Source organism: Aquarana catesbeiana, linkage group LG11 (assembly GCF_042186555.1).
Source record: "Aquarana catesbeiana isolate 2022-GZ linkage group LG11, ASM4218655v1, whole genome shotgun sequence".
Classification (NCBI taxonomy): Eukaryota; Metazoa; Chordata; class Amphibia; order Anura; family Ranidae; genus Aquarana; species Aquarana catesbeiana.
In genome coordinates this window covers 216,918,448-216,939,409 of record NC_133334.1, presented here as the reverse complement: position 1 = coordinate 216,939,409, position 20,962 = coordinate 216,918,448, and the positions used below count along the sequence as shown (strand labels likewise).

The window sequence follows — 20,962 nt, the reverse complement described above, 5'->3', positions numbered from 1 at the left end:
GCTACACAGTACAGTACCTGTATAATTGTCCCTATTTGCTGCTTTAATGGACATAGACATACAAGAGGTAGCAGAGATGACGTGGTTGGAGTTCTCGGCAGGTTGGACTTCTCAGCAGAACACGGGTTCCCGCATCGCATAGAACTCGCAGGCAGTTCACACTGCCCTATACAAACTGCTGCGGGTGTCAATAGAAAGTTAATGACACCCCCAGATCGGTTCACATATTGCAGTGCGAACTGTCAAATGGTGCAGGAATCAGATCGCATGGGTGTGAACAGGCAAGTAATGGCTCCCATTTAAATCACCATCCTAACAGCGACACATCAGATGTACAGACTCCGGCCAGCTGCTCCGGATCGTCTCTAAATACATCATCCACTATGCCCACCACACCACAATCACAATCTATGCTCCCTGGAACTTTTTTAGATCAAATGCGAGACCGCATGCAAACGCATCAAAAACAAGCAAAAACACAGTCATCCAAGGCCCACAAACTCAATCAACATCAACCACGCTAAATGTAGTCAACCTATCATCATATTCACTTAATGAACACGAATTGGCTGTTCTAGGACGTGGCCTCACTTTCTGCCCAGACACCCGTCTGGACAGATTTGGAGCCATTAAAGACATACATCTATTCATCCGCAAGGTTTTACTAAAAAGTCTATATGCAAAAAAACCCATGACGGAACAGAAGCTCACAAATCAAGAGATTCAAGCATTAGATAATCTTGTTGCTTTGCTAGACGAAAACGAACTTGAAAATCCTCTGACTCAGGAAAACACCCATGACCCCGACAGGAACATGGATGTTATACCTACCCCACATACGCAAGTATGTACATTGAAAAATAAATCCACCCTATATCCCTCGCCTAGCTCCAACCCCAACGCCGCAGCTTTTCTCAAATTGGTATCAACAGATATCAATAGAATGAAAAACTTCCCACATCCATACTCCAATTTCAGCCGTGATGAACGGTTGGCTCTGGAGGCGCTGTCACGCAACCACGACGTTGTCATTAAACCCTCTGACAAGGGTGGCAACGTCGTGGTTATGGACAGTGCACAATATACTGAGATGTGCATGGATATATTACAAAATCATGAGTGGTATCGCCCCATCCCCAAATCTCTATTGGACAAATTCACTCACGACTTTTATACACTTGTTGATACTGCATTCCAATATAATGCAATATCCAAACAACTTTGGGAGTTCATTAGGACTAGCCACCCCAAAGAGGCAACTTTCTATGCGTTACCAAAGTTGCACAAACAAAAGAAAAAACCACCGGGCAGACCTATCATCTCAGGCTGCGGAAGCCTAACAGAAAACCTCAGTCGTGTAGTTGATAACCATCTAAAGCCTTTAGTTACTTGCCTATCATCGTATGTACGCGATACAATTCATTTCTTACAGATTATTCAAGACATACACATAGAAGAAGGCACCCAATTGGTAGCCATCGATGTGGAATCCTTGTACTGCACCATTCCCCACGCTAAAGGGTTATCGGCCATACAACACATTTTGCAACAATATAGCGATTCTGAACCCAAATATATTGAATTCATCCTGGCCTCTCTTGAGTTTATACTCAACCATAACTTCTTTTGCTTTGACGGTTCCCACTACCTCCAGGTACAGGGCGTGGCGATGGGGACTTGTTGTGCCCCATCGTACGCCAACCTGTACCTGGGGGAGTGGGAACATTCACTGCTTGTCCAGGAGTCGTTGTCTGTGTATATGCGCCATGTTATTACATGGCGACGTTACATAGACGATATCTTCATGATATGGGACGGGCCAACTGAATTACTACATGAATTTCTTAATTGTATTAACAAGAACGACTTCAATTTAAAATTTACAATGACCCACAGTCCAAAGGAAATTACATTTTTGGATGTACTGGTCCAAAGATCACCAGATGGCAATCTCTCCAGTGAACTATACCGAAAACCCACAGCCGGTAATTCATTGTTGCACGCAAGTAGTTTCCACCCCAAGCCCCTTCTAACCTCTATACCATATAGTCAATATCTAAGAGCACGCCGTAACTGCTCCGATGATACTAGATTTAAAATGGAAGCCAATGTCCTAAAAAAGAGACTCCTCGAAAGAGGATACTCAAACACCTGTTTAAAAAAAGCGTATAAACGAGCGCTCAACCAATCTCGTCGTGACCTACTTAATGCACAAAAACAACCCAGTAAAGATGAAACAACTAGAATCATCACGACATATTCTTCAGAACATAGGCAGATAAAGCGCATTCTAAATAAATACTGGCACTTATTAACTATGGACCAAACTTTGGCCCCCTTTGTCCCCAGTGCCCCAACAGTCACCTATAGGAGGCCACCATCTATAGGAGACAAAATAGTTAACAGTGAGTACAAAACTTGCAAAGGCGATCCATGCAAAGTATTGGGAACATATATGTGTGGGGGCTGCCACTATTGCCAATATATGGACAAACGAAAAAATATTATTCTGCCTAATGGCCAAAGGTTTACCCCCAAGCACTACGTTAATTGCAAAACCCCAGCAATAGTATATTTACTGACTTGCGAATGCGGGTGCTACTATGTTGGTAAGACCATAAACGAGTTCTGGAAACGCATTTACCAACATCTTGGCACCATACGCAAACGCGATCCAGACCTCCCTATTGGTCGCCACATGGCAATGGCTCATCCCTCATCGACCCCCAAAGTATACTTTTTGGCCCTTGATCGCATCCACTTCAGTCCAAGAGGAGGAGATTCTAACAAGCGTCTTCTCCAATGCGAACTGAGATGGATACACAATCTACGGGCCAACCATCCACCTGGCCTAAACGGGGCCTTCAACTTCAAACCATTTCTGCCTGGGTTCACATCAGGGGTCTGCGAACTAGATCTATAGGGACCTTCTAATACATCCCACTGTTTACTTTTACACTTTAATCTAAATGTCTCACCTTTTATTATGTTTTTTTGTCAGCTTCCAGACTTCATGTATTAAATAGTATTCATCGGTGTGGTAAAACATTTCCAGATAGATACAGGTATGGATACAAGACATTGTGCCCATATATATTTAGACTGTCTTTGATCTAAATCATCGTTATACGATAGGTCTGAACAATATGTATATCTGGGTTCCCTATACCGTTATAATACAAATTGCTCGATTACAATAATGAACACTTTGTGTTTACTTTAAAGATTTTGAAGATTTTGTTTATTTTATCAACATCGTTTGAAATTGACTGTTATTTCACAAACTGCCCATATGTAACCTCTGGTCATTTACAATATGTTTCCTTTTTTTTCTTGTTTTGCTCTTTTATGCTTCCTCATTTATTCACCTTTTTTATTCTTATTTTTCTTGTAATCATGTACAGCAGGCTGGCTTTTTGTTGATTCATTTTTGTTCACCTTCTTACATCCATCCACTAGATGGCGCAGTTTTTCCTTGGTGTGGATGTGCGCGTGCGCACGGACACCCGGCGGGTAAGCTCTACGCATGCATGGCCATGGGGCAGCACTTGGCTGCGCGCCCCATAGGCCTTCTGCATGTGGACGAGCTCTCGCACGGTTCCCGGTGTGGATTTCGCTAATCGCGCCGGGACCGCATACCCGCCGGTGACGTCAAGACGCGTGACGTCATCACGCCCCCATGGGCGTGGCTACGCCGCGCGCCTCGTCGTCTGGGGGATGCCCGATCTCCACACATGGCTGCTTGTTTTGCAGCTGACTATGTGGAGTGGACACTGATTGGCTGATGTCCAATCAGCTGTCCTATTTAGGACACAGACACTCCTTTGGCATCTGTCAGTCTTTTGAACTGCTGCCTGGAGGTCTGGTCTTGAGAGATCACTAAATAGCCACAAGGTAATTTGAATAGATACTTTGTTCTAGATCATCTGAATACTTTTTCTACACACCTACTCTCCCCTTTTAACCACAGCTGAATGACCACTCTATCCTTCAGCAAAGCATTGGCTTAATTATATGCCTTGTACACTTACAAACATCACTCTTTAAATACACAGATCTCCATCGGTCATCCCTTGTGAAAGTGCTGCAACGCTCTGCATCACACTCCTGGTTGCCCACCTTGTGTCATGTGAACCAGAAGCCAGCCTGCTCTCAGTTATACTGTTTTAACTGCTGTTTTTTGTCTTTATGAATCAAATTGATGTAAGTATAATTAGTCCATACCAGACCTTTTCTATACTACTTCCTTCAATAACTACTAAAATCGCATATATTGCAAAAATGCAGTCGCATATAATTTATGACGACATAGATATTCTCTATTATTATTTTGTCCTTTGATATTTACAGATAGATTTGAGCACCCAATCATAAATCCCTTGATGAAGGAGTAATACATACCTATTTCCGAAACATGTCGGGTACACGCCATACACCTCATCCGCCTGATTCTCCATATACAGGCTGCGGGCTGTAGGCACATGGGTGCTATATCCTCTATATGCAAGTGAATGTATAGTGTTTGTATTTGCACTTTATACAATTGTAAATTCTACTGTTATATTTTTTTATATATTGAATGTGTTTAATAAAGATGGCACTCTAGTGCACTTTTATATATAACAATCTATGAGATTTAATACTCACTTGTGGCCAATAATATCCATTAAGGGCGACCCCAAATGCACACTTAGTGCATAATTTTCTCTATAGTTCCAATTTCCAGGATATTGGCCCCCCTCCTCCCCTTTTGTACACACCTTGCTCTCATTTTCCTTTTATCTGAAGTTCCGCTTATGTATCACTTACAGGTCTTGTCCCTCCCCTGGCCTGTGACTGTACAGTGAAAAAGGAGCAGCAGAACAGCTCATCTCCCAATCACTCTGCTCTCTCCTGCTATCGGCATGTTCCCTGTTAGCACATAAGCACTGCAGCACAATTAACTGTCTCTTTTTGCTGCTTCTCCCTTTTCCAGTTCAAGCAATGCTGTACAGTGGTTTGCAAGAGGCTGATACCAAGTCAAATGCAGGTACTAACACTGCCAGCATTTGAAAAAATACATCTAATGCCTTTTACATCTGCCTGGAATACAACTTTAATTGTGCTAGGTGAATTTCACAAGGTACCAACGTGCATACACATTATATAATATAATGCTAATATTTTTAGAACACCTTGCAATGTAAAACATAAAGCAAACTCAATTTGGTTCATCATTGAAATACAAATAACAACCATATTGAACATAATGGAATTTAAAAAGTGCAGCCATGCAGCTGCTGGAACCAAATACTTTAAATAGCTTTTCTTCATTTCACTTGACAACTCTTTCCATAAAGTAACTGAAAAAACTCCTTCCTATTGTGATAACATGTGATTAGAAATCTTAAAGCGGAGTTCCACCCAAAAATGGAACTTCTGCTTTAAGGGAAGGTGACCCCCTGACATGCCCCATTTGGCATGTCATTCTTTTTTTGGACACCCTCTTTTTAGAGGGTCCCAGCTCCCATTTCCTCCCGGGGCACTGCAGCGGCGGAAGTAAGTTCACCTCTCTCCCCTCCCTCTCGGCAATCATCTGGGACACGTCACAAGTCCCAGATCATTGCCCGGCCAGTCACAGCGCCCACAGCCACAGCTGGGCGCCCACAGTGACAATGCCGGCGCCGCAGAGAGGAGGGGGAGACGAGCGGGGCTTCGTTCCCTCACATCGCTGGACCCTGGGACAGATAAGTGTCCAATTATTAAAAGTCAGCAGCTGCAGTATTTGTAGTTGCTGACTTTTAATTTTTCTTTTTTTGTAAGAACTTTAAAGCGGAGTTCCACCCAAATTTTGAACAATATCTGTATGTATTCTCTTCCTTGCCTAGATGCTGACATGCCGTTAAAAAAAAATTAAATCGCCGTAATTACCTTTTATTTTTCTATTCTTCTTTGCACTTCCTGGTTCTCCTCCCGTGGGAGTAGGCGTGTTTCTAGCCTCTCCCAGACTCCTGGGAGCTAGTCTCAGGCTTCCCAGGATGCCACTGAGCATGTGCGGGAACGAGCGGTGAATGCTGGGAGCACAGCATTCACCACATCCAGGAAATAAATGCTTGTGGGCTTCAAATGCCCACAATGAAGATGGAAACCGCCTGCAGTGAATAATATAAGTTATTCTTTCCGACAAAATCTGACACAGGCGGACATATTACACACAATATGTGAGTATGTAATTATGAGAAGAAAAGTTTGTGAATGAACTCAAAAATAAAAAAACGATAGATAGGTGGACCCCCGCTTTAATTGCCTTTCAGTTTTTTCAGTTACATATCAGCTGAGGTGACCTGTCACAAAAACACAATAAGGGAGATTACACCATGAAAACCGCTGTCAAGTGCCAATTTCGTCCAGTGCCGGTGTTCTACCGAGAAGTCCAACCTGGCGTGAACTCCAACCACGGCATTTCTGGTCGGAGATCCCGATGAGTTCTCTCTACTGCGCATGCGTGCACACACACACCTTAAACAATTACATAAAGCCCATGCATGAGGGTTGGATTTCTCGGTAGGACATTTGGCGCTACTGCGCATGCGCAATGTTGACAGAAAGCCGTACATGTCAGTTGTAGTTTTCGGCAGAACATTTGGTACCTGAGAGTTGGAGTTTTGGCAAACACCGTGTACAGAGCTATCCACCACACACATTACTTGTACAATTGTGAACGTCCTTATTGAGCCTCACTATTTGCTGCTTGAATTAGCTACACCACAGTGCCTAAGAGTTGGAGCTTTGGCAAACCCTATACGAAGAGCTACACAGTACAGTACCTGTATAATTGTCCCTATTTGCTGCTTTAATGGACATAGACATACAAGAGGTAGCAGAGATGACGTGGTTGGAGTTCTCGGCAGGTTGGACTTCTCAGCAGAACACGGGTTCCCGCATCGCATAGAACTCGCAGGCAGTTCACACTGCCCTATACAAACTGCTGCGGGTGTCAATAGAAAGTTAATGACACCCCCAGATCGGTTCACATATCGCAGTGCGAACTGTCAAATGGTGCAGGAATCAGATCGCATGGGTGTGAACACCCATGTGATCCGATTCCAGTGCGGACCAAAAAAATGGCCCTGCACCGTCTTGGTGTAAATGCGATGCAAATTCAGCCATACAAACTGTATGGCTAAATTCGCATTACACAGACATCGCATGTGATCTACACAGCAGTGCGGGGCAAATCAAATGTGATGTCTAACATCGTACAAGTGTCAATCCAGCAATAGAGGCAATCTTGCTGAAAGCAACATATATTTTGCAACTGGGTGCAGAAAGCCCTAAACATAATAAATTTCACTGAACCATGACTTTTTCTTTATACATAAAAGTAGCAAACTTAAGACGGAACATCACATAAAATATAACATTTTGCTCATCCTCTTCCTTGCCCCCTTCTCTGCCATCATTGAAAAGTTTTTCTTTCTGGGAATGGGTACCTATTTCTGACGGGTACCTGCTTCTGTGTCTGCTTTTCTCTCCTAGGTAAGAAGAGCATAAGTTCAGACCCCCCCCCCAAACTCATGGGGCACTTCACATATCTCAGTAGGCTGCGGAACCAATCTGCAAGCACACAGTGGGGAGTTGGCTGTGAAACAGCAGAAAGTAACAGCAGGCTTCCAACAGCCAAGATGGCAGCTCTAGTGGCCCAAAGATCGACGTAGAACTTTCCCATGTTAAGACAGCGTTGGATTCCTGGACTGGTGAGTGCCCCATAGGATAATATTACCCATGCCCATTTCTTCCTTCTCACCTCACATTCTTTAAGTTGGGTCAGCGTGTCAGTCCATAGCACCAAGCGTTTGTCCTTCCCTCCTGAACTGAGGACAGATCCCCCTCTGAGAGCAGTGAGTGAAGACACACTACCATCATGGGCACGTGTGTGACGTAATATTTGGTACGTGTCTGCGGAGAAAATTAATATGGAAAATATGGTAAGAAAACTCTCAGTATTTGCTCTGTCCAGCAAAGAAAAATAAATATGATTCACATGACAACTGCACAATTGGCTAGAGATGGTTGCACTCCAAACAGATTTTATTCTCCTATTCCCAGCAAGCTACACACAAACGGATTTTCCGCAGATAAAGCGTCGGACATTTGTCCGAAGGGTGTTGACCAGGAACTTGTCTTGCATACAAACGGCACACAATTGTTGGCCAACAAACACGAATGTAGTAGAATGTAGACTTTTGTCTGACGGACTTGTGTACACATGCCTGGAAAATCAGACAACACACTGTTGTCCACAGAAAATTTATAAACCTGCTATCAGACATTTGTCCACGGAAAGTTGGCCAACAATTGTCTGATGGAGCGTACAAACGGCCAGATTTTCAGCCTGTCATCACACAGTTCCGGCGGAAAACCCGATCGTGTGTACGAGGCTTAAGTGTGAAAGGGAAACTATATGGGCCTATTCTCAATATCACGTACGCTATATTACACATTGAACAGTGTGAATCCAGCCTTAAAATGGTTGTACACCATATATCCAGTTAAGTGACTAGCCTCAGGTGATACACAGAGAATAAACAAATCCTCCTAAAAAAGTTGTACCTATTTAGCTGCATAAATCTCTCCTCTTCATAAAACACACAGCTCAAAGGTATTTTCTCAGCTCTAGAAGGCAGGGGTGGGGATCTGATGTCACACATTGCACAGAATAGTGAGAGGAGCTCTGTGTAAACTGAGACCTGAGTGGAGGAAATTGATCCCCCCACTCCCCTCTACACACTCTCATAGGAAAACATGCACATCTGAGGCTCTCAATCCCCTTCTGTGTGCTGTGTGAGGTGAGGGAAAAGGGAGGGGCATGGCCATCACCAGGGGTTGAGTTACACTGTCAGAAGTGATTCATGCAGATAGCAGAGAGAGGAGAGATCAGGGAGGAACCACACTAGGTACTGTGGATTAGGGAAAGTACACACTATATGTGCTTTGTTCATTTTTAATTTCAAAGGTTTACATTCAATTTAATGTGTATAGCAGTAGTTATCAATAAACATGTATTTTACTGTGAGTTACCACAACACACAGTTGTGAATCCAGCCTTTGCAATTATCTTTTAAAGAATTGTATCTGCATGTCAAATATATTATTTGGACAATTGCTGTTGTTTATAACTTTACAGCAATTTGAACATCCCAGGAAACTTGTTTTATACTTTACATACAGGTTGTGGAACTGCATTAATAAGAAAGGATTTGTTTTAGCTTTGTGTCTATTTTGTTAGCCCCTTTCACACATGCGGACCGTATGTCCGTATTTCATCCATCCGTTTTCGGATGAAATACGGACATACATGCATCCCTATGGGATAGCGGGTGTCAGCGGATGTACATCCGCTGACACCCGATGTTGTCCGGCTCCGCTCTCATCCGATTCTGCGGACGGAAGAAAATCCTATTTTTCTATCCGTCTGCAGAGCGGATCGGAGGAACACGGACAGACGGTCCGTGTTCCTCCGATCCCCCATAGGGGAGAGCGGAGATCTGACAGGGCGGTCCCTGCACAGTGTGCGGGTCCCGCCCTGTCATCTGCCTGCTCAGCTGGGGAAAACTGAGCTATCCCCGCTGAGCAGCGGATAAACACGGGGCGGATCAACACGGATCCGTCCCGTGTGAAAGGGGCCTAATACACTTGTATTTGTGGGATTGGCAGTGAGCAGGGAAGGGGAAGGAAGTGTGTGTCACAATTTGGCTGTAAAGCTATATTTCCATAGAATACTACTGTGATTAAATGCTTCCTTTAATTATAATATTATACATTTATGTTTTAAGCTGAGCATAAACTAAGTTTTCTACACTCATGGGTTTAGATTAGCTTAATTATTTGGGGATTTTGGATTATGCTCTTGTTTTTCATTAAATACAAAAGGATAAAATAAAATTGCTATCTGCTGCCAGTGGGAGAAACAGGAAAAACTTCTCCTGGGTCATATCTGGGTTATTTCAAGTTCTAACTTTGCAACTCTTATTAAAAACAATATGTTTATAATTGAGATCTAGTACTGCTCAATCCACCTGAGTTTGGCATAAAAGATAAAATGTAAATAAAAATGGATACCGTCACACTCAAAATGTAAAACTTATCCTTAATTCTTCATATGACTTTAATATAAAAAGAATTAGGGAAATTACTGCGCTAAACCCAAATGTGACAAAAAAGCTGCTAACACTAAAACAAAGTCCAAACAAAATGTGCCAACTCTTAACCCTGAGGTATTCGGCCTATACAAGCCTGATTGACCCACTACCGCTGGTAAGTGGGTCCACCTTATCCGGTAAGAGTACCCATCCATACTCTTGTTACAGAGGATTTCTTTGTTTCAACAGCTTCACAGCTAGTCACACATTGTTTGCACCATCATCAAATTTCATTGAGGATTTACAAGTCATGTATAATTAGATGGACATGTTTCTTTAGTAGTTTCTTTTATGCTTATTTGAACTCTCACATTCTTTTGTTCACATATGTGAACATCAGACTTTCACTTTTGTATGTTTACAACTAATGTTTATATGTTTTCACGCATTTATTATTGTTGGCATATTATTATATTTAGCGCTACACTTTGGATTTTCACATATGACTTTAAAGAGGAGTTCCACCCAGGGGGTCCATTAAAAAAAAAAAAAAAAATTAAAAGTCAGCAGCTACAAATACTGCAGCTGCTGACTTTTAATTGGACACTTACCTGTCCCTGGGTCCAGCGATGCGGGGGATCGAAGCCCTGCTCGTCCCCCCCCTCCGCTCGTTGGCGCTGGCATTTCAACTGTGGGCGCCAGGCTGTGGCTTCACAGCCTGGCACCCACTGCGCATGCGCGAGCGGCGCCGCGATTGGCCGCTCAATCACCTGGGACCTGTAATGGGTCCCAGATGATTGACAGGAGGGAGGGAGCAGAGCGGAGCCCTTCCTGTGCCGAGGGGGAAGTGATGTCACCAGCCCAGGCAAAGGAAGAGGCAGACTACGAGGGACCACCTAGCAACAGGCATTTAGAGGTAAGTAAAAAAAAAAAAAAATATCCAAATGTTTTTTTGTTTTTTTTTTTAGAATTTTTCAAGTATTTTTGTTTTTTTGGGTGGAACCCCACTTTAATATCTATTTAAGCCCTACAAAATAACTTATTTCATTTGCTCTCTTTTGGTCCCCTAGATATACAAATGAAAGTGTTTTGTTAAAGAAGTCCAGCTTGAACTACAAGTTTGTAACTACATATTTAACATACCTGGCCAATGCTGCTGGAAGCTGGAAATCACTGAAGTAGACACCGCAACTCCAGTGATCTCCACTTGTTTCTGGATCTCATGCAGAGCAGCCGACCTTATGCATTCTGAATGCAGGAGGTTAGCCGCTCATCACGGGCGCCTTTCAAAGAATGCTTTGCATTTCCTGAATGAATGTAAAGTGAACTCTGATTAGACAAGGTGAAGAGTGAGATGCCACCACCTCGCCTCTCCTTCTCCAATCAGAGAACGCTTTGCATTCATTCAAAAGATGCAAAGCATTTCTCTGAATGCTTTGTTACAGAGAAGAAAGAAGGAGCTGTCCTACAGTCCTAACATATTCAAAGTCCTAGAGTAACAACACAACTCTACAGATACAAAACATTAATTGTTTTCACCTTAAAACAGCAATTGTGTTTCTGCCAGGATCCCAGATTAAAATAAAGAAAATTAATTCTAAAAAAAATAAAACTAATGCAGGCACCACATTTAAGGACTGGTAAGCTGCAATATATTACATTTCTCTTCTTGGGTTTAGATACACTTTAACAACATTACACTGACCTTCACCTTAACACTTATGCCGCGTACACACGATCGGACATTCCGACAACAGAATCCATGTTTTTTTTAAGAAGGATGTTGGCTCAAACTTGTCTTGCATACACATAGTCACACAAATCTTGTCGGTAATTCCGAACGTCAAGAACGTGGTGACGTACAACATGTACGACGAGTCGAGAAAAATGAAGTTCAATAGCCAGTGAGGCTGTTCTGCTTGATTCCAAGCATGAGTGGAACTTTGTGCGTCGGAATTGTGTACACACGATCGGAATTTACGACAACGGATTTTGTTGACGGAAAATTTGAGATCCAGATCTCAAATTTTGTTTGTTGGAAATTCCGATGGAAAATGTCCGATGGAGCCCACACACGGTCGGGATTTCCGACAACAAGCTCCCATCGAACATTTCCCGTTGGAAAATCCGACCATGTGTATAAGTCTAACCTCAAAATTAAACTTTAACTTTTTTTCCCTAACAATTAAAGTTAAAGCTAAACTTTTTTGCATTTCAGATAGAATGAGGAATTTATCCCATGTCAGGTCTTTATTGCTGTCTGGTTCCCATTGGGGAGATTTACTCTTTCTGAATGTCTTATGCCCTGTACACACGGTCGGACATTGATCGGACATTCCGACAACAAAATCCATGGATTTTTTCCGACGGATATTGGCTCAAACTTGTCTTGCATACACACGGTCACACAAAGTTGTCGGAAAATCCGATCGTTCTTAACGCAGTGACGTAATACACGTACGTCGGGACTATAAACGGGGCAGTAGCCAATAGCTTTCGTCTCTTAATTTATTCTGAGCATGCGTGGCACTTTGTGCGTCGGACTTGTAAACACACGATCAGAATTTCCGACAACGGATTTTATTGTCGGAAAATTTTATAGCAAGCTCTCAAACTTTGTGTGTCGGAAATTCCGATGGAAAAATGTGTGATGGAGCCTACACATGGTCGGAATTTCCGACAACAAGGTCCTATTACACATTTTCCGTTGGAAAATCCGACCGTGTGTACAGGGCATTAGTTGCCATCGTTACCAGATAGTGATGGGAAATCCGAAATATTTCAGTTCTCACTAGATTTACAGGTGGAGGAAAAACTTCCTATTGGGTTACCTATTACACTTACAACTGTCTAGCTGTCTAAGGGGGTGCTTCCCTTGGTTTATAGATCCCCTACCCTAATCAAAATGAAAAAAACAACTTTGGTCTCTAGATGCAATTGAACCCCTAAACTTATCCTGAAATTGAGACTTAAAGTGCACATTTATAATCTATTTGTGCGAACATTTTAGGGTTTTAGTGCTACCCAGGACTCTGTTACAAAGATCTAACCTCACTTCCTGTCCTGTGACCACATTCTATCTGACAGCCAATAAGGAAAACGCTGTAAAACTAGAAAAACGTTTTTGGCTAGACCTACACTTTAACCAGATCCTTGTACTTAAATCAATCTTTTATTCTAACCTCTAGCATTATCTTTGACCTAACCCTAAAACCTAAAGTGCACCTAAACCCAAAAACAAACAATGTATTGCAGGTTACCAGTCCTTAGATATGGTGACTGCATTGGTTTTCCTTTTTCTGGCTCTTTTTTTACTTTATTGTGTCCAGGTGATCCTGCAAATAACACACTTCCAGTACGTGCTTGGCTATGCTCACTCACACTGTATCTATAAAGGAAGTCATGGTTGTCACCCAGGCTGGACTTCAAGCATGTCTACCTCTCATCTCCATTACATGGGGGTTGGGGATAAGTAGTTTACATAAGAAAGGTAACATTGCTTTCAGATCAGCTCACAAGAAATGACAAGCATACTGCATTTCTGGCATGATCAACGGGTATTTTCTGTACTTGCAGAAAATATTGTTAGCTTGGAAAATGAAAACTAATGTAGCAACTTCATCTAAGGACCATCAAGCTGCAATATATCACATTTTGGGTTAAGTATCATTTAATCTTTAGAGTTTAACCAACGCTTAAAGTAGAACTATGGTTAAACTTTATAGAGTTATAGCCCCTGACAGCTAGTTTTGCCATCTGTGTCCCATTGAGGAGATTTCCCTTCACTTCCTGTCCCATAGCCAAAACAGGAAGTGACAGGGAATCCCTGCAATTTAAGGGTATCTCTTGGGACCAGGGCACCAGAACTAGTGTCCCCACTGGAACATTTCCCCTCTAATACTGTTTTGGGGACAACCCAAAATTTGGGATTTTTTTCTTACTTTTACTTTCAATGATAATGGTAAACCAGACAAATAGAGAAGTTTAATCCCCCTAACAGGCACACAGACAGCAGTAAAACCTGACAGGTGTTCTAATTCCTCTGCACTCTATCTAAAAAAAATAAATCTTAAAAATCTCCATCTTAAAAAAAAAGTTTTGCCTTTAGTTTAGGGAGGGTTATATACTCTGCCAGTTTATTTTTTGCCTTCTGTGTTCCATTAGGGAGATTTACTCTTCTCCCAAAGCCAAACAGGAAGTGAGAGGAAATCCCTGCAAATTAAGGGAATTCCTTGGGGACCCCCGAAAACCAGAACTAATGTCCCCATTGAAAGATTTCCCCTGTATTACTTTTCTGGGGACAACCCAAAATTTGGGATTTTCTTTTATTTTCCCTTTCAATTATAATGGTAAACATTACAAATAGAGAGTGTACATCTGCCGAATGGGGGCACAGACAGAAATAAAAACCTGACAGGTGTTCTAATCCCTCTACACTCTATCCAAAACTAAAAAAAGTTTTGCCTTTAGTTATACTTTAACCAAATTCTCTCCCTATCCTAAAGCTTATATTAACTTAACCTCTAAAACTGGATACTAAACCTACTGGTACTGAAAGTATCCCTACAATGCAGACAATGATATGTCCATTGCTGGCCTACTTGGAAAATGCTGTTTGTTTGGCGATCATGCTTGTCCCTTGGTTTCAATACTATATGACTCACAGATGCAGGACAGGTACGCCAGATCTGCAGTCCTGACTTTCTGACTTTATTTGCCACATACTTGTTCCAGGTAGATTTTCAATGTTTATTAAAATACATCCACTGCTTCAGACTCCCACCCTCCACTAGTAATTATAAAGATGCCTTCTCTTCCAGACATACAATACACTCATTTGACTATATATATAGTATATATGTGTGTGTGTGTGTGTGTGTGTGTGTGTGTGTGTATCAGATCTCACCTTTTGCACCTTTTCCTAAAGTTCTTGTATCTGCTGCACTTCTTCCCCAGGTTAGTATCTGTCCCTCTGAATCTCCGGTGAGAACATCCCCAGTTCGATCAAATAGTAAACACTGCACATAACGAGGCTTCTTATACTTCTAAATGGGGCAAAGAATCAACAGAGACAGAAAGACATAAGTAGATATAATAAAATAAAAGTGAGAAAAAAAGCAAAATGCCTTATTAAGAGGACACGGAAATCGAACAAACCAAAGCACATACCCCAAAAATCCCCTGTTTCTTTGTAAGCGATGTGCCACTCCAGGTCCAGAAGTGTACATGAGACTTGCCCACGGTGACAATATAATTGCTGTCCACTGGATTGAAGGCCACACATAGAACTGGTTCATTTGTACACTACAGATATAAAAGGCTTTTATTTAAAGGGTAGTTTTAGCTAAACAACTAAGCACACAAATGAAACATGAATATAGGTACTCTTTTACCTTCCAAATGTTTTGTAATTTAATCCCTTTTGGGTCCTCTATTGTTATTTTATATACTTTAATCTTTTAAGGTTTAAAAATATAAATGTTTACATCCATATTTTTTATTGTGTAACTAAGTAAATATGAAATACTATACTGTAGTATTTTATATTTCTAATTTCCTTCCAGCAAATGCCCCTCTCTCCATGTATATTATGTTAACTACTTTGCTGCAACAATCCTATTGTTTACAGACCTCAACGGCTGAAGCTCTGATTACACACTAATGCCGCGTACACACGAGCGGACTTTACGGCAGACTTTGCCCGGCGGACTTTACGACGGACTTTCTGAATGAACGGACTTGCCTACACACAATCAACCAAAGTCCATCGAATTCGTACGTGATGACGTACGACCGGACTAAAATAAGGAAGTTCATAGCCAGTAGCCAATAGCTGCCCTAGCTTGGCTTTTTTTGTCCGTCGAACTAGCATACAGACAAGCGGACTTTTCGACTGGACTTGAGTCCGTCGGATAGATTTGAAACATGTTTCAAATCTAAGTCCGTCCAACTTTTGAGAAAACAAAGTCCGCTGGAGCCCACACACGATCGAATTGTCCGAAGAAATACCATCCGCCGGGCAAAGTCTGCGTAAAGTCCGCTCGTGTGTACGCGGCATTAGAAGTGACTCACTACCTTCCTCCACTCTCTAGTCTTACTCTGTATAATTCTGCACAGATTTTCAGCTGGAGAGAGAGACAGTAAGAAAGGACCTAACTGTGTGTTCTCTCCTTAGAAAACCCATGTGTATAGACAGGTAATAGTTAACGCTGCTCCAGCTGGGTAGTTGAGAGTTAATGGTAACCCAAAAATTCTATCCAACTCTGTGCATGTCGGTGCAATAATATTAAATACAAATATAAAGTGAAATTTTAGATGATTTTAGAGTGCTAAAGAGAACTTTTTTCACTTGTTTTTTAATAATTTATTTATTAAGATAGGCAGGATGCCTTATATTGAGCACTAAGCACTTTCATTTTCTGTTTATTAAGGCACTTTATATGCAATTTATGGAGTAATAAGCACTTGTTTTCTTATACACTTGACTGCTTTTTCAAATATTGATTTTCACATTTTAATAATTTCACTTTATATTTGTATTTAATATTATTGCACCGACATGCACAGAGTTGGATAGAATTTTTGGGTTACCCAAGCGCAGCGCATGGTTTGTAAATGAATTCTTTGCACGAAATATGAAGCGTGATCAGCGCACGCAGCTGGAGGTAGTATAAGCAGGGCACAGGACCATTGTGGCTCACAAGATTTTTCTAGTTTGAGAGTTAATGGTGTTCCCGGTTTTTCTTTTGACGGGCTTTACTGGGTCCAACCCACTGGTTCTGTGTGTTATAAAAGGAGGGGGGTTCAAGTCCAAGGGGGGAGGAAATACCTTGGAAATACCTGTTGGTTTTCACGCTGCTGTACTGCTGGAGTCTGAGAAGCCAGTGAAGTGCCAAAGTCCGCACTAGGTGCACGGCAGGACTCCATATTGTTACTGGGAGTGAGGTAGTGGTGATACGCCCAGAAGAATCCACCCTGGGGTAGGCCTCTCATGTGACCCTGGCTTGGTGCCCAATGAAGATGGAAACATGGAGGACTTTACGACCACCACACCCCACCTACCCTTACACATGGGTAACCAATGACATTTATGCTATATCAAATGCCTTATCATTCACACTTGCCTGCACACTAAACAGAAGTTTAGCGTGCAGGCAGCAGCCAATTTGGACTGCAGTTACGTGTGGTAGGGGGTGGTGTGATGCGTATTTTATTGCATCACACAGCTCCCTTTTTGTTGGTATGTAAACATGTGAAATGTACAAAGTGACACTTTGTTTATGTCACTGTCCAGCAGTGCGGTGCACTGTGCTTGCTGTGCGGTGACATGCAGGGCCATCCAGTGAGGTGCTCTACTATGCAAACATGTTCCATAATATGGCGCAGTTCTGTAATGCAGAGAAACAACACATTCTGGTGTGAACATTGTACATAGAAAACTATTGTTTTCTATGTGTTATTGCAGTTACCTGTGTTTAAGGAAAAATTCAGGTGACTGTACATGGTGCGAACAGGCCCTTAATGTTCCCAAACTATTATAATCAGTTTTCCATAGTTTTGATAGAAACTGCCATTAGTAGGCAAATGGTGACCATATTCAGGTTGCACCTAACAGTAGTAGTGGCTTATAGGGGAATGATTAAACAGAACATGAGCCTAGTTTCTACAGTCAGGTCCATAAATATTGGGACATTGACACAATTCGAATTTTTTTTGGCTCTATACACCACCACAATGGATTTGAAATGAAACAAACAAGATGTGCTTTAACTACAGGCTTTCAGCTTTAATTTGAGGGTATTTACATCCAAATCAGGTGAACGGTGTAGGAATTACAACAGTTTGTATATGTGCCTCCCACTTTTTAAGGGACCAAAAGTAATGGGACAATTGGCTGCTCAGCTGTTCCATGGCCAGGTGTGTGTTATTCCCTCATTATCCCATTTACAAGATCAGATAAAAGGTCCAGAGTTCATTTCAAGTGTGCTATTTGAATTTGGAATCTGTTGCTGTCAACTCTCAATATGAGATCTAAAGAGCTGTCACTATCAGTGAAGCAAGCCATCATTAGACTGAAAAAACAAAACAAACCCATCAGAGAGATAGCAAAAACATTAGGTGTGGCCAAATCAACTGTTTGGAACATCCTTAAAAAGAAAGAACACACCGGTGAGCTCAGCAACACCAAAAGACCTGGAAGACCTTGGAAAACAACTGTGGTGGATGACCGAAGAATTCTTTCCCTGGTGAAGAAATCACCCTTCACAACAATTGGCCAGATCAAGAACAGTCTCCAGGAGGTAGGTGTATGTGTGCCAAAGTCAACAATCAAGAGAAGACTTCACCAGAGTGAATACAGAGGGTTCACCACAAGATGTAAACCATTGTTGAGCCTCAAAAACAGGAAGGCCAGATTAGAGTTTGCGAAACAAAATCTAAAAAAGCCTTCACAGTTCTGGAACAACATCCTATGGACAGATGAGACCAAGATCAACTTGTACCAGAGTGATGGGAAGAGAAGAGTATGGAGAAGGAAAAGAACTACTCATGATCCAAAGCATACCACCTCATCAGTGAAGCATGGTGGTGGTAGTGTCATGGAGTGGGCATGTATGGCTGCCAATGGAACTGGTTCTCTTGTATTTATCGATGATGTGACTGCTGACAAAAGCAGCAGGATGAATTCTGAAGTGTTTCGGGCAATATTATCCGCTCATATTCAGCAAAATGCTTAAGAACTCATTGGATGGCGCTTCACAGTGCAGATGGACAATGACCCAAAGCATACTGCGAAAGCAACCAAATCGTTTTTTAAGGGAAAGAAGTGGAATGTTATGCAATGGCCAAGTCAATCACCTGACCTGAATCCGATTGAGCATGCATTTCACTTGCTGAAGACAAAACTGAAGGGAAAATGCCCCAAGAACAAGCAGGAACTGAAGTCAGTTCTAGTAGAGGCCTGGCAGAGCATCACCAGGGATGAAACCTAGCGTCTGGTGATGTCTATGCATTCCAGACTTCAGGCTGTAATCGACTGCAAAGGATTTGCAACCAAGTATTAAAAAATTTGTGAAATTTTAAAAGTGGGAGGTACATATACAAACTGTTGTAATTCCTACACCGTTCCACTGTGGTGGTGTATAGAGCCAAAAAGATTAGAATTGTGTAGATGTCCCAATATTTATGGACCTGACTGTACATAATGTGAAAGGTGTTTTTTTTTGTGTTTTTTTAGAAGCTTGGCTTGAAAAAAAAAATTGCGTTCTGTTGAATTAAAATTTCTGGCCTATAGCAGGCAAAGAAGATTCCTTTAGACAACATAATACTTCTTTATTTCTTTATTTTACAGACTTTTACAGAGGGCTCGTTCATGCTGTCTGCATGCTAAATGTTCTGTTTTATTGTGTGGACGACTGTCATTTTTTGGCTGCAATGATCCATGGTGAAGGGCCGGTGATGTGCATTTCAGGGCATCATGCTGTTTATTTATTTTTTTCTCTAACCTTATTTCAGGCACAAAAAGTAACACTTCATTCATGTCCACTGCTGTACAATGCTACATGTCTATATTTTTTCGCCGTTTACTGCACAGCACCTCCGCCCGGGCTGCATTGCAGTGCAAACAGGGCAAATAGAAAAGACCAGTCATTTCATTATGTGTGAACGGGCCCTAAATGAAATTATTATACAGTGTTTGAATAAAGGAAGTTGCACTCAGCCGTTCCCCGAGAGTTACCAACATTCATCACAAGTGGTGCTACAGCCCATGATCACAAAAAGCAGTGCACACAGCCCAGTATAATGTATGTTTCATGCTGAATTTTTGGCCTGACTGGCGTTTGCCTTCACAGATCTAACCCCGTGTTCTAGGATGTTCTAGTACTTGGACATTAATCTCATTGCAGTTCCCCTATCACACATACACACCTTTGTTTCTGCAATCTTATTCCCTTTGGCCGTGTCCCAGACAGACAAAACATGTTCATTACAGTCATCTACAACACAGAGGTATGAGCCTGAATCCTGGAAACAGAGAAAAAAGAAGAAAACGTAAAATAACTAATAGGATGCCATGGAATACAAGAAAAAAGTGGAGCAGGCTTTCTCTGATATAAAGTCCTGTGATTGGTGTGAGGCGTGTGATACTAAATGTGGAAAGATCAGAGATGTACTGTCATGAAAAAAAAGTTCTGCTAATAATGCATTTTGTGATCAAAATGATTCATTCTCTGCAGATAACGCATTTGGTGTTTTTTCATCTTCTGAATTTGGTGTCCTCATAGCAATCACACTTTTTCAGGCAAATGCTTTGCCAAAAAGGAATGTACTTGTAATAAGAAAGGAAAGAAGTGTTATGCTAGAAAGCTACAATGCAGAGTGGGGCCTGCCTACTGAAATCTTCACTGGTCCATACATAGTTGTGTGTACCTGGTGATCACAATAAGCGAGTGTACTCCTGCACTGTAATATATTAAATTTGGGTTTTATAGCGCACTCATCCCTTGTGCACCTTTTCCAGGGCTTTTTTTACTCAAACAATAGGTGCTGGAACTCAACCACGACCCCCCAAAATCCCTCCCCCCATACACACCCTCCAAATCACATCAAATAGTGGGTGTGGTCATATTGCACAAACAGTAGAAGGGTCTTAAGGTGCATTAAATATCAGGATTGCATTACATACAGAGTGCAGAGTTCAGGGGGGTTACACACAGAGTGCAGAGCTGTTAATTGTAAACACAGAAACTGGACTTCCGTGTTTACAAGTGATTGTGGTGAGCAGGCACCATAGGGACTGAGCCAGAGGTGGTGGAACCGAGTTCCACCAAGTACCCCCTGAA

General features: G+C 41.9%; 1 protein-coding gene across 1 annotated transcript in view; it reads right to left on the bottom strand.

Moving 5' to 3' along the window:
* EML3 (EMAP like 3) overlaps nt 1-20,962 on the bottom strand; it is a 162,649-nt gene that overhangs the window by 39,820 nt on the left and 101,867 nt on the right. Inside the window, exons 11-14 of the mRNA XM_073605302.1 lie at nt 20,049-20,144; nt 15,291-15,425; nt 15,028-15,166; nt 7,787-7,938 (exon numbers count right to left, since the gene is read on the bottom strand). Of these exons, the coding sequence (XP_073461403.1) occupies nt 7,787-7,938; nt 15,028-15,166; nt 15,291-15,425; nt 20,049-20,144 (522 nt within the window). The remainder of the gene's footprint in view (nt 1-7,786; nt 7,939-15,027; nt 15,167-15,290; nt 15,426-20,048; nt 20,145-20,962) is intronic.